This window comes from Anopheles moucheti, chromosome 3 (genome assembly GCF_943734755.1).
Source record: "Anopheles moucheti chromosome 3, idAnoMoucSN_F20_07, whole genome shotgun sequence".
Classification (NCBI taxonomy): Eukaryota; Metazoa; Arthropoda; class Insecta; order Diptera; family Culicidae; genus Anopheles; species Anopheles moucheti.
Window position 1 is genome coordinate 22,200,770 of NC_069141.1, and position 14,072 is coordinate 22,214,841.

Sequence of the window (14,072 nt, forward strand, 5' to 3'; positions counted from 1 at the left end):
ATTGTAGTCCCCACCAGCTTCACTAATTGCTCTGGGAATTTGCGCTGGACCAATCTTCCTTGGCCGGGTCTGATCTATGGCATCGTGAACCGTCTTGAAGTCGATGAAAACGTGATTCTCTCGGCTTTGCTAGATGATCCACCGCATAGTGGAGGATTTTTCTCCACTTAAAACCCCAACTCAATTGCTTTTAAAGAAATCTGTAGCAAAGGACGCTAGGCGGCGTTTAAAGGATCGAAAGTTGGCACAGTACAGATTGTCATCGTTCTGGCGTGTGTAACAGCTTGTTTCCATTTCTTCGGTCCCCGAACCTTTCAAATCATCCAATGCATTGTGCCGGTAAGCCTCGTTAGGGTCATCTTGGAGAGCTCTATCACTAATCCATCGCTGTTGGCTCGGTCCTCGGATTGGCAAGGCGAATTCTAATAAAATTCCTTTAAGATCACACTTTTTTACATCGTACAGATGACCTTTTTTTGAAGCAGATCTTAATGTTGCGATATTGTGCATAATTACTTTCTCTCCTTCGCTAGCAAAATCACAAAGAACGATTAATGTAATTTATGGAACGCATATTTTGTTTGGGTTGGTTTTACCATAACGACTAAAGCAAATAAGTTTACGGCATTGTCTGGATCTGATACGGTCGTTGTTGTTATGATGGTGAGCGTAAAGTGAATGAAGACAAAGTTACAAAACACAATAGTGATCCAAACAATATGCAAACAGGCAAATGGTTTGTGTAAAAGCACCGCTGCAATCCGATTATGGCGCATTGGCTCGGGACTCAACACAAAACAAAATGTATATACCGTAAATAACAATAGAAAAGGGATGATAAAATGAAGTAGAAAACATAAATATAAACGGAGAAATATGAATAAAACAATAATTTTGTACCTTTCCTTTCCCATCCGGATGATTGGATTGGCCAGCAGAGGAGGGATTTTGGTTAGGGCCGACGGAATGAAGGGAAAATCCTGGAAAACTTTTCAAATATAAAATGAAATCCATTATGTGATGATTTATCTGTTGTCATCAGCCGAATGCCTGGGCCCGTGTACCGTGTGGGCTGTTTGTTTTGTTTCGACCCATTCGAGGGTTTGGCGCTGATATTGGTGGTGGTGGGAAATCAACGGTCTACAACGGTACTCCTTCTCTACCGCTTTTCCTTACCCTGGGATAAATAAAAGAAAACAAACCCCGGAACCTCGGCTCGGGATGGAACCGCGCCACGACGTTCCGATGTTTCGCATTACGCAAAGCCTTTTCCATTTGTTCGTTGCTGCTTTAAAATTGTGGGGAGGAGGGGGGGGGGGAAACCTCCTCCACCCCACTTGGCCAATGGTTGGCCATTGTCTGCAAAGTTTGTTGTTGGTTCGTGAAAGATTGGATCAAGCAGATTAGGATGCAGCTGAGAGGACGGAAAAGCTTGAACGAAATCTGAATTCGCAACAGGAGGGTACGTTATGGTTTTCGTTCGCGGTGCGATTTTTTCCCTATCGAACGAATCGTTAAAAGCGACCAAGGTTTTGGGTAAAGTTTGTCCTTAATCTTACCCAATCCAACATGCCGTTTTGGGGTGCGTTAGATCTTCGGCCAGATCCACCTCCAGTTTGTTTCGCTGTGCTGCAGCACTATTTCCACCCGGGCAAAGTAAACACGTCAACCGGGGCCGGGACAAAAATTAAGGGAGGAAAAAGGAATTATATATTTTTAATATGCAGTGCCAATGGAAACTTGGCACGCCAGCCTGTTCGGTCGGATGTGTAGCAAAAACATGACACGAACAAGTGGACCCAGTGGTGCGAACGACGGAGCGAAATAACAACTGCACACACGCCAGAACTAGAAAAAGGGTTTTTTTCTGTTGTTGGCGTCGACGACAGGGCCTGAAACGGAGTAAATCCTGCAATGCTAAGCAGGGTAGCGATGAAAGGTGAAAAAAGTTAGGCATAGTTAGGTGGAAAAAAGTTGTCGCATTCGCGTTCCAAAACGCGACCCCCGAAAGGTGGTAAATTGAATGTACCGTTGTGGGATGGCAGTTAGTCTAGTCACGGCTTTCGGTTGGGATGGATAGTTAGCAACGGTGTCGGTGTAGTAAGGGTTGGGTTGTCTCTCGGAAGGACACTGTCGCACTGTAACATATATCCCTGGTGGATGGTCGGGAGCAAAGCTCACCTTTGCCCGGGGAATCTGTGTGTACTTAACTGCTTAGTGAAGAGTCTCCAGAGATAGCGGGCGGTTTTGTGGGATAGAATACGGGGGGAATTTAGTTTGGGGAATTGAGAAAAAGGACTTCCCAAGATGGCATCGCCAGCCTCGTTGGCTAGCTACGACAGTGATGGCAGCGAAGTAACTGTTCTCCAACAGTGCCACAGCTTTTGTCTGCTCCTTTCAACATTATTAATACGTGTGTGTGTTTTTTCCGTTCCGGACTCGGTTTTCTTTTTTTTTCGCTATTTGTGCGCCATCCAGAATCGAATCTCCTCGATGCAGAAAATCGGCAAAGGAGAACCGGTGGACAACGATGAGTTCGACACGTGGATGAAGTCGAAGCAGCTGCTAAAGCCGGATGATCAGCTCGACCTGACCGAGGCGGAGCTCGGCGAGGAGATCCCGAAGCTGCTGTCGACGGAGAACCGCCATCTGCCGCGCAATCTGGTCGTGTACGACTTCCGGGAGGGTGCGTTCCTGCCGGTGCCACCGCCGGAGAACACGATAACGCTGCTAGAGTTCGAGGGCACCTCCATCCACAAGGACACGGATGAGGCGAAGGAGCAGATTTCGCGCAAGGGCACCGACGGTAAAGCGAACATACTGAGTTCTTACTCCTTTTCAGCGTAACGAAACGCAACTTTTTTATCGTTTCTCCACCATACAAAAAGACATCCGAGCTGTTACCTTGTTTCGTTTAGTTTCGTTTCCTTCTTGGTTTTCCGGTACACCGCCCAACCACCGGGTGGTACGGAGTTTTCATATTACCCGTTTTGTCCCACATTCGTATGTGCGTGCGCTAGTGCGCGTTGCTATTCCTTAAAACCATCTTCTCTCTATACATGTACGAACTTAAAGGATGGGAACTTCAACTAAAATCCCCTCCGCATTTTAAAGCTGTGGATCTGTCCCTGATATTTATCCAACAAGTGCACGGCACCGTGAAACTACTGCTCCTGTTCACTTCTTTCATACACACTCTCTTACCGCTGGTGCATGGTCAGTCTCAGTTTTTGATACTATTACGAATGGCATGATGAGCTCGTTTTGTTTCTTTCCCATTTCTTGCTCTGTTTTTTTCCCATCTCTTTTACACCTTTGTTTTTGTGTTTTATTAGTCTCAGTTTATGTTGTTCTCTTTATGGAACTATGTGTTTTGTTTCCAAGCTCCAAGTCTGTCCTTTTTGCATAGCATGTATATTTATATAGCCATGAAAGCGAGATGGTACTCCTCGCAATAGTTCAATCACAGCTCCACGAAACTGCCCACTGTTGGTGGTAACTGTTTTCATTTCTTGTAAGTAATACTTTATCGAGCGTTAGAGAAAGTCTCGTGGATGGAATAGCAATTGGTAATAGAACATCGAACATTAGTAGCTTTTTGTTGAGTTCCGAAGCTTTGAGTTCCGAGAACCTCTTTTGTACAGAATTAAATTATAAAAGAAAAACATTCATTGAAAACACATGGAGACTTTCTCGATAAAATCTAGCTCGTGATTTCGATGCCCGTGTTTAGATTCGTCACCTTTTATCACTCGAATTAATACCATTTCTTTCACACCCTTACACCGACGATATGCCGGCAAATTCTATTTCCATTTCTATTTCACACCGTACACACCGAAACACACCTTAAACTGCCTAATCAAACCCCAAAACCATGCATGACGAACATTTCCGAATCCGTACACCGAACATTGAAAATAAAACCCACCCTCAAACCAAAAAAAAAAAAACGCAAACACGCAAACTGTGGCTTTTCGTTGCCCCGCGAAAAGAGTTAAATGTCACCCTGGACAAACCGAAGGAAACTCTCGCCGACGACCAGGAGGACACGAAAAAGCCCGACACACCGGAAACTGGTGACGGCGAAGAGGGTGAACGAGATGAAGGTAAAGCAAAACATCTAAAACAAAAAAAAAAAAACGCGCAGCATCAATATGCCGAAGTTTTGTCCGCTACGTTGTTTGTTGTGTTTTTTCTCAGCTGTTTTTTCTTCATCTCTCTGTTCTTGTTCGTTGTCTACCGCTGTTCGTGTTTCGTTTACTACTTTTGCTAGAGTTAGTTCGTGTTTAGGATAAGTTTAAGAGTTTTATGTATTATCTTCAAGTAGTAGTTTGATTGTTGGAATAGTTTTCTTAGTGCTTAGATAAGTGTAAGCATCAACTTGTTCTGATCTGTTTCGATGCGGTATGATAGAGATATCTATATTGATGTAAAATAATATAGCATCAGTAGTATTAAACTGATACTATTTCATATAGTCTCCTGTTTTTAGGATAGTTCACTAGCAATTGGGTCGTAATTTTGTATAAAAAACGGACAGCTGTAAATACGACTAGTAGTATTATGTGAATACAACGTTTGTCTCTTGTTTTTTTTTTTAATAATGCAATATGTTATTTTTAGTATTTAGTATGTAAGTTAGAATGCTTTTTCATGTCTTAGTGCTTTCCTTATACGAGCTGTATCATCTATATTGTAGATTTATAAACTTATACTGCCGTACTTCAGCTTTATAGTAGATGGATTAGAACTAATTTTGGTTTCTCTCTACATATTGTTCCTAAACTGTTTGGGTGCCTTCCGATAAGTGGCAATATCTCGACCTTGGAGATATACTGTTTGTAATGAAGACATCGGGAAAAGCAAGGAAGTACTTGGTGCATTAAGATTAAAACTTGATGGCTCTTGCTTTGTGTCTATATTTCACTCCACACGCAGATGAAGCCGAAGCCGAGGGAGAAGGTCAGGAGCAGGAGGAAGAAGTACAGCCACCGCCCGAGGAGGAAGCACCCAAGAAGAAGCTTACGAATCAGTTCAACTTTTGCGAGCGTGCCGCTCTGACGATAGCAAATCCATCCAGGGTAAGTGCACGAATCGCGCCCTAATGGTAATTCAATTGCTTAAACAAGTTGCGCGCTCAAACACTCTTTACAGTCAGTGGATACGCAAACGATTCCACCGCCGCGATCTTCATACGGCGCAAGCGTACTGCAGTGGGTGATCTACGATTCGTACATCGAGGATTACGCACAGCAGCAGCGCGAGAAGGAACGCGAGAAGGAGAAAAAGCCCGGCCTTCAGCGGCGCGACGAGAAGAGCCGCAAGGACGAGAAGGCAAAGCAGGCGGAAGAGTTCAACAAGCGCTATCTGCAAGCGTGCCAGATTATCGAGCGCATGGTGAACCAGAACATATACGACGAGATTGCGCAGGATTATCGCTACTGGGAAGATCCTTCCGATGAGTTCCGCGAAGAGGAAGGCACACTGCTACCGCTGTGGAAATTTTCCTACGAGCGGACCAAGAAAATGTGCGTTACGGATCTGTGCTTCAACACGCTGTACTACGACTTGTTTGCGGTCTGCTTCGGAACACGTGAGTATCCTACCGTTCTTGAAGGATAATGTGAAAATGGCTTTGGGCCTTCCGGGGGGAGTGGGAGTTTGTGGCAAGTTGTTTGGTAGGACGAGCGATGGGATTGTCACAAATTGACGACATGAAATCGATAAAATTGAAATTGATTGAAATGTCCCGTCTATCCCGGGGACGTCAAGCTTCGTTGCGACCTCCGTCAGTCAAGGGGAAATGGCGAACACCAGCGAACGCACTGTCAGCACAGTACGTGACACAGCGTGCCGTACCGCGGGGAAACAAGAGGGAGAGGGTCGTCCCAATTTCCCCCATCACAAACATACCCCGAATGCAGTGGTTCCGGTGGCGCGATTGGTATGCACGTCGTGGTTCGGTTTTGTTCCGTTATTTATGGCTTCATTACGTGCTGCGGAAGTTTTGATGTTCCGACCAGTAAACGCGACCCGTTCGGTGAAGATGAACCGGGCGCTGTGCCCGGAGGACGAGAAGGAAGTGAATGGAATAAAAGAACGAAGAAAGCACGCAGAATAACGGTGGCAAAACGGTGTAGGTCAGGAAAACCGCCGGACGGACACGGGGCTGGCGGGATCAGGTTGGGTGGGTGAAAAGGTGCGAAGACGCTGACTACGACCACAACAACCGGGTGACGGTTGACGTTGCCGACGTTGTCGTAATCAATGAAGAAATGTTGGCGGACGGATATTAATTGAGAGATATGGTCGTCTTCATTGGCGCACACAAGTGCCTTGCGCCCGTTGCGTTGCGGCTCCGATTGGATGAACGTGAATCAGTTTATCAGGCCGTGGTTTATTCAGTTGAATTTACCTTCGGCGTGAAAATAATGGGTGGTGGTGGTGGAAAACATGATTTGCTTGCTAAATACATTACGTGTTGTGGCATAAAGGCGGGGGAGGCAACGACGAACCTTGTGTCAAGGTTAATTAGTATTAGCAAGGTTCAACCGCTTTATCTAACACGCTAAGGGATTTAAATGGTGTGAAAAGGTTAAAAACAGCAATGGGCGATTTTTATTTTCACTGCAATTAAGCTTTCCAACTCTCATTGTCGGAACAGAAATTAAATCTGTCACTGCAGAGCCTCTCCAAATCTCGCTCGTCTATTTTCCCCGCGGGACCTATTTGGCGGAGCAGTGTAATGGAACATTTATTCCAATTCCATCACGCTCGTGTCCTCCGTGCATTTCTCATCTTTTCAATCCATTGAACAGTAAACCATAAAATCAAGATACCGTTACAACCCATTAAACCTTTACTGTGCCGACCGTTGGCGACGATGTTCTCAAGTGGATCCGTGGGAAATGGGCAGGATGCGAGCGTCAAAGTGTCATTTGGGCGCGTTGCCCACCGATGGTGTAGAACTTGGCTTTTTTCGCTCCCCTCCGCTTACCGCGTTAAGTTGTCTGGTCGTAAAAACGAAGGCACACCACCCGAGTTGCGAGTTTCATTTTCCACCGGCCAGTTCGCTGTGTTGTCGCTGCCAAATCCGAAGCTTTACCGGGGTGGCTTTGTACTGGGCCCTGTACCGGGGATGAAAAAAAAAACCACCGGTCCTGACGGCTCTTTCCAACCGTTGTGCGGGAGCGGGGTGGAAATTCGCGAGTTTTCCTGCCCCTTCTCCCCATATCTTGTCCCGTTGGGGTTTGGTGGGCAATAAAATGGCAGTAAAATCAAAATTAATACCACTCCACTCTTTTATGACACTTTGCACACCTTTTATGCGCTGTTCCTTTCTAGCTTTTGTTTGTCTTTCTCCGCATGTTCCACCGGGCCGGGCCGTACTGTTTATTCAGACTTTAAGAGGTGCGATTCTGTGAGTGCAGCTTTGGAGTACATACCGGAGAAGTGGAAACCCCTGGCAGGAAATGGTAGTACCCGGCCACCCAGTACCGGGGAAATTGGATTATTAAACGAAAATACTTCATTGTTTTACCCTTTCGGACGGCAAATGTCGTTTGTCCCAGGCAGGGGCCGTGGCGCTTGTTTGCGCTGAATGTTTTATGGTTTTATGCACAACAGCAGCTAAAGCTCCTTGGAATAGGTTGGCGAAAGCATATGCTGCGCGTTGTGTGTGATTGATTGGAACGGGGCGGGAATTGGAGTGCTCCAAATGCTTATTTGAGACCTTGAGAGATGGACACTCCCGATTTTCTTGTAGCATTTCCCTTGTTAGGAAAAGTGTTACTATAGTATTAGGAAAAGTATACTACTGTACTACTGTAGACACACAAACTATCATGGAGGGGACGAAATAAAAATAAAAGCTTTTTAAATTTGTATTCCCGTTGCAATGATAGTTTTAAACGGTGATTTAAGGAAAGTTCAGCGATTTGAACGTGAAAATTTGTTATAAAATTAATTAAGGGCTTCATTACACAAAAAATTATTTCAACCTTGACGCGAGGAATTTTATTTAAATTTATTCAAATGTGTACTAATATTTAATGTCAGGGTAGATTCATAATTAAACTCATCAACAAGTAATTATAAATATGTTATAACAGTGTTTTTCCATTTAAAATGTTTATTTAAACATTTGTAACATTTTGTATGTAGTTATTTATATAATAACCATTGAAATATCATTAATATTGTTAAAGTTAATCGCTTTAAGTACAATATTTTAATAATATGTTTCCTTAATTTATCATAAATTTTTATTAACAGCATCGTTTTTTACTACGAGAGCAACGGAAACAAAAATTTAAACAAACCCCAATGACAAATTCGAGCCCATAGGGTCTACCACAAACTACTAATCAGCGGCGGATCAAACGGTAGGCGGAGTAGGCGGTCGCCTAGGGCCTCGCCGTGTTGGGGGCCGCAATAAAATTGTGCCAATTGTGCGATTTTTGCAAATTTTACAGCAGAGTTAATTTATAGCAAAAAAAAAATTATTTAAAATATAAAAAAATGATCAATAATATCTTCCTTGGTTATATAAAACATTTGTTTCTATGTGATAAATTAAATGCAGAGAAGAATATCGACTTCGTGACTTTAAAGTATAAACGAAATTGCACCAATATTTCCGAACCAGGAGAGCATCCACGGAAGAGGTAGCACCTAGTACAGCAATATTGCTCGAAAACCGCCGAAAGGTATGCAATATTTAAACACTAACTTTGCAACCAACTTGCAATGCAATGCGCCGTAAGGTATGCAATTTTTATACACTAACTTTCCATACAAACCAGTTGTTTTGAGTTTTCCGATACCAGGAGAGCATGTCTCTCAAGAGGTGACCCTAAGACACTCAGGCACTCAGTCACTCAGTCACTCATGAGTGCCAGTCACTCATGAGTGCCGGTCACTCATGAGTGCCGGTAACTCATGAGTGCCGGTAACTCATGAGTGCCGGTCACTCATGAGTGCCGGTCACTCATGAGTGCCGGTCACTCATGAGTGCCGGTCACTCATGAGTGCCGGTCACTCATGAGTGCCGGTCACTCATGAGTGCCGGTCACTCATGAGTGTCGATCACTCATGAGTGACTGAGTGCCTGAGTGTCTGAGGGTCATCTCTTGAGAGACATGCTCTCCTGGTATCGTAAATCTCAAAACAGCTGGTTTGTATGGAAAGTTAGTGTATAAACATTGCATACCTTACGGCGCATTGCATTGCAAGTTGGTTGCAAAGTTAGTGTATAAACATTGCATACCTTACGGCGCAGTACCAGGAGCTACCTCTTCCGTGGATGCTCTCCTGGTACTATACATTCGGAAACTGGTAGTTTTCGAAGAAATTTTTCTCGACCAACGGGAAAGTTAGTGTTTGAACATTGCATACCTTTAGGCGGTTTTCGAGCAAAATTGCTGTACAAGGTGCTACCTCTAACACCGATAATGCCGTAGCAAAATTATAGGCCCCCCTTTCATAATTCCGCCCTGGCCCTCTAAGGGGATTGATCCTCCACTGCTACTAATGCTCAAATCTGTTATCAAATGGCAGAAATGGACTTTATTTTGTTCAAATAGTATTGTTTAAATCTGCTTATCGTATATCTAAACATCTATATTTAGTAGTATTTACTAATTAATGCACTAACGTTAATGATTATAATGATTCTTTATTTTCATTACAGTGGATTTTATGAAACAGAACGCTGAGGGAGCCGTTTGTTTGTTCACGATAAAAAATCCTTCCTTTCCAGATTATAGAAGTAAGTTTGTTTCTACAAAAAATTTAATGTAACTTCTAATGTTTCTTCTCCTTTACCTTACTCTGCTTACAGTTGCGACAGAAAGTGGTGCAATGTGCTGCGATATTCACCCGAAGTATCCGTATCTGATCGCGATTGGCCTGTACGATGGCAATGTGATAGTGTACAATCTACAGGTTGGAACGAAGGAGGGTCCCGTGTATATCTCCCACGGCGTAAACGGCAAGCACGCCGAATGCGTGTGGGAGATCAAATGGGGCCCGGACATGCAGGACGGTGAGATAAATTTTTTCTCCGTGTCCGCTGATGGTAAAGTTTTCAACTGGGTGTTAATGCAAAACAAGCTCGCAATTACGACCATCATCACGTTGTTTCTCGAGCTGGATCAAGTCAGCGGCCCGGACGGTACGGCACTGCGGTTGAAAGGTAGCGGCACCTGCATGGTATTCCATCCCCACAATCCGGAAATTTTCCTCGTCGGTACGGAGGAGGGTTACATCTTTAAGTGCAGTACTGCATACAGCTCGAAGTAGGTAGTCGGCAGGGATAGCGGTTTGATTTCCATCATTCATATTGCAACGGGGTTTGCTTTACACAGATATCTGATGACGTATCATGCGCACTACCTGCCCGTTCACCGGATGGATTACAACAAGTTCAATTCGAACATTTTCGCTTCGTGTAGTGGCGATTGGCGGGTGAAGATTTGGGAGGACATGCGACCGTAAGCACATAAACTTGCTCTGGAAATTCTTTTTTTCTCTCCCACTCAAAAGCGCAATGTAACTCACTTTGCGTTTGCTTCCATCCGTAGCGAACCGCTGTTCATATTCGATCTGGGGTCGTCGGTAGGCGACGTCAAGTGGGCACCGTACTCGAGCACCGTTTTCGCCGCGGTAACAACCGAGGGCAAGGTGTTTGTGTTTGATCTGAACGTGAACAAGTACAAAGCCATCTGCACCCAGGCGATCGTCTCGAAGCGAAAGAACAAGCTCACCCGGCTGGCGTTCAACCAGAAGCTGCCGTTTATCATCGTCGGGGACGATAAGTGAGTATGGGTGGGGTGGCCAAGCAGGGTGTGGGATTGTTTGAATATTTGATTGCATAGCATCCGCAACGTTCTACTGTTCTATGTTGTTGATAGCTTGTCGATTTGCGATTTGCCGACAGGTAGACAGAGTCGATAGCAAGTGGAAGGAACTGAAAGTGGTGGCACGGGTGACGGAGAAGGTTTTTAGTATAAATCGTTTGCACCACACTGACATTTGGTGAATCCGTGTTGAAACGATGGAGACTTGCTTGAAAATGTTCGAACAAAATCCTTTCAGTCCTTTAGTTCCCTTTAGTCCCATGGCTGCGAAATTTAGGTTTATTTAAACTATTTTGATTATGAGGTAAAGATCTATACGAAGCTAGGCTAGTTATAAAGCCAGGATATTCAAAGTACTTCAAGTGTGACCCAGATGATGATTTATAGTTCCCTTTTCAGAATATGGCAATATGGACGTTTATAGTGTGTTTAGTATCCTATTGATTAGTTTTAAAAAATACTTGTTTAAAATTTGATTATATTATTTTAAAACCAATTAATTGGTCTATTTTAGGATTGAAGTTTAAATCTTTTAAGGCCTTTAAATAAGTATGAATTAATTATTAATGCTGAGTGTTGTGCTGATTGAGGGGGCTAGTAATAAGAAAGCGTTTAGGTCAGCCATTTTTGCATCAAAATGTCCTTGATAGATGTATATAAAACTAAGTTCAATCCCCCATTGTCAGCTAATTAATTAATCAACCCCAAAAGAAAAGCCATCCATCCATTTGTCCTGCAATGGAAACCCACAAGATTTTGCCGATTTTTGAATTATCGATCGTGCACCTAACCCATTCGGTCGTTCGGAATAATTATGACTAAATGCTTCCCACACTCACAGCGAGCATAAATAATTTGTTAATGACAAACTTACTTGAAGAATAATTGATAAACATAAGCCGCTTATCGGGGATGCTGGTGTTGCTGCTGCTGCTGCTGCTACTGAAGCTGCTGAAATGGCAATGAACCGACACAATGGCCCTCACTGCCATTAAGTGTGCCACTTTGTTTTACACGAGTGGGGACCCATTTATCAAATCTTCTAATTAAATGGTTAACGATGATTGATGTTTACTGTTTTCCAGCCGATTTCCCCGGAACAAGTGCGTTGTCGGTTGGGTGGTGTGATTATTAGCCAGTGTTTCTTGCATGTTTCCGTGTTGGTTTACGGCTTACAGTTCGTTGGATGTATTTTACGTTTTGGCGAGACATAAGTCGTTGGTTGGGACTGTGCTAGTGCTTAGAAACTTTTTGGCGAAAAGCACCCATCTGGAGGGGTATTATGTGACACAAAGTTATGGTACGTAAGGGATGATTTGTTAACTTTGTTTCGCTTCGTTCTGTATTGAATATGCTGTACACTGTTTGAACCCGGTTGAACCCCAGTAAACGAAGGACGAGATGAAAAGGAAATTTTCAATTTATATGTGTTAAAATGTGTGAAGCTATCGTTTAACACGAGACAACGACTGCTGACGCCTTTGCAGAGACCCTTTTTTATTCGGGAAACTTATGGTCGTGTTCGAACTTTTGGCATGGAAATTTAATTTAACCCTCCTGACCCGGTACCAGCTCATGCATTTTAATTCGTTACGGAAAAATGAATTTATTCGAATTCGGCTTCCCATTTCCATGTTTTTCCTCTTTTGCCGTAGCCGAATGTTTTATGATGTGACGTTCGGTTTTCTTTCATGGCAGCATCCGGGGGTGACGATGTATTGGCATCATTTATCATGGTGCCCGAACAAAATACGGGTTATACACGGTTCCTTTTCCACAAATTAATGCTGTCGTGTTGTTTTATGTGTGTGTGTTGAAAAGTTGACGGAAAATTTTATTCAATTACAAGCGAATCGGACTGGGCTACGGCATGCCCTGGGGCTCTGTATTTATTTTTCCAACGTCTAAGAACGGACCGACGGCTATATCATTATTATTATACGGTAGCTTCTCAGCTGAAGGTGGTCTGTTCTTCTACTCATCTAATCACTTTTTGTGTTTGTGTTTTGTGTTTTGCAGAGGTACGACAATAACGCTGAAGCTTTCACCTAACCTGCGCGTCAAGACCAAAATGGGCAAAAAGGCTGGCGTTGTTGATCCACAGCTGCTCGAAAGCCAGAAGCTGGACCGGTTACTATCGCTGGTCCGTGAGCTGCCGGAAGGCGAAATGGTAAAGGAAACCGTTTCGACCGTCGCATCGAACTAAGCACCACAGCGGAACGCTTCGCCCATCACTCTTCTGGCCCCCCACCCACCCATTTACCACCAGCAAAATTCCAGCGCACGGCAAATCTATTCGTCGGTCGGTTGTTTTTATTGTTGTTTCGGATCGTGCAGGGCTGTTAGTTTTTATGTGAAAACAGCGTTCTTAATAAACGAAAAAAAAGGCAATTTGCGTTTCGTCGGATAGCACACATGGATACGGTCGAAACCGGCACACCAGAAGCGTGTAGTTGGGAGATGGAAGTTGCTCTTTTTATTTAGCTTACATTCTTCAACAGGTTTTACAGTGTAAAAGTTGGTTTTTGCTTAGTTTTCCCGTTTCAGCCAGAGAACCGCTGAATCGGACAACGGTGCTCAACAGTTTTGCAACGAGTTTGCAGGAAGCTTTATAGAAGGGATTTTTATTCTCTTTTTAACAGTTTTAACATGTACACACAGGTATCTGTTACGCGTTTGAATGCTGTAAGGTTCGAGAGCTAGAGAGAAGGAAGTGTCTTTTAATATGTTTTGTTGCTTATCTATTTCTCCTTTGTTGGATAAAAGATTTGTTTTACTTCGTTTTCATTTCCGTTAAAAATAAAACTTTTTGTTATAATAAAGCAGAAAAAGAAGCGAACGCTATTAATATTACTGTTAGCACCATTTGATGGAACGGAAACTGTTTTTAAAACTGTTTGTAAGTAACATACATGTAAGTTAAGTTTAGTAAAATCATTAAGATAAATATGTGAGAAAGGATATGATTAATATCATAACAAAACAATAACACCATCGGTATGTTTTACTAACATCAACTATTTGTCAAATATGTTTTCTGCTTATGTTTTGTGCTCTTCTTGATCTAATTCATTTCATCATCAATTTCCACAACATGGTATGTTTGTATTACACTTTGGGATTTTGCTTAATGTTTCATAATTTTCAAAACACTAATTGACAAAAACGGGCTTTATGTTTGCTTGTTTTATGTTCTATTACAGTGTTGAC

General features: G+C 43.2%; 1 protein-coding gene across 1 annotated transcript; it reads left to right on the plus strand.

Moving 5' to 3' along the window:
- Window positions 1-2,307: 2,307 nt before the first annotated feature.
- Window positions 2,308-13,068, plus strand: LOC128304383 (dynein intermediate chain 2, ciliary). Its single transcript, XM_053041565.1, has 10 exons — window positions 2,308-2,355; window positions 2,479-2,806; window positions 3,996-4,109; window positions 4,942-5,084; window positions 5,158-5,596; window positions 9,695-9,772; window positions 9,845-10,301; window positions 10,371-10,496; window positions 10,587-10,820; window positions 12,882-13,068. The coding sequence occupies exons 1-10, from the start codon at window positions 2,308-2,310 to the stop codon at window positions 13,066-13,068; spliced, it is 2,154 nt and encodes a 717-aa protein (XP_052897525.1).
- Window positions 13,069-14,072: the final 1,004 nt, after the last annotated feature.

Excerpts from the sequence above, each read along its gene's own strand:
- LOC128304383 (XM_053041565.1), top strand. The coding sequence starts at position 2,308 with ATGGCATCGCCAGCCTCGTTGGCTAGCTACGACAGTGATGGCAGCGAA. Across the intron at positions 5,597-9,694 it reads TGCGGTCTGCTTCGGAACAC|TGGATTTTATGAAACAGAAC; the intron begins GTGAGTATCCTA and ends TTTTCATTACAG. Across the intron at positions 10,821-12,881 it reads ATCATCGTCGGGGACGATAA|AGGTACGACAATAACGCTGA; the intron begins GTGAGTATGGGT and ends TGTGTTTTGCAG.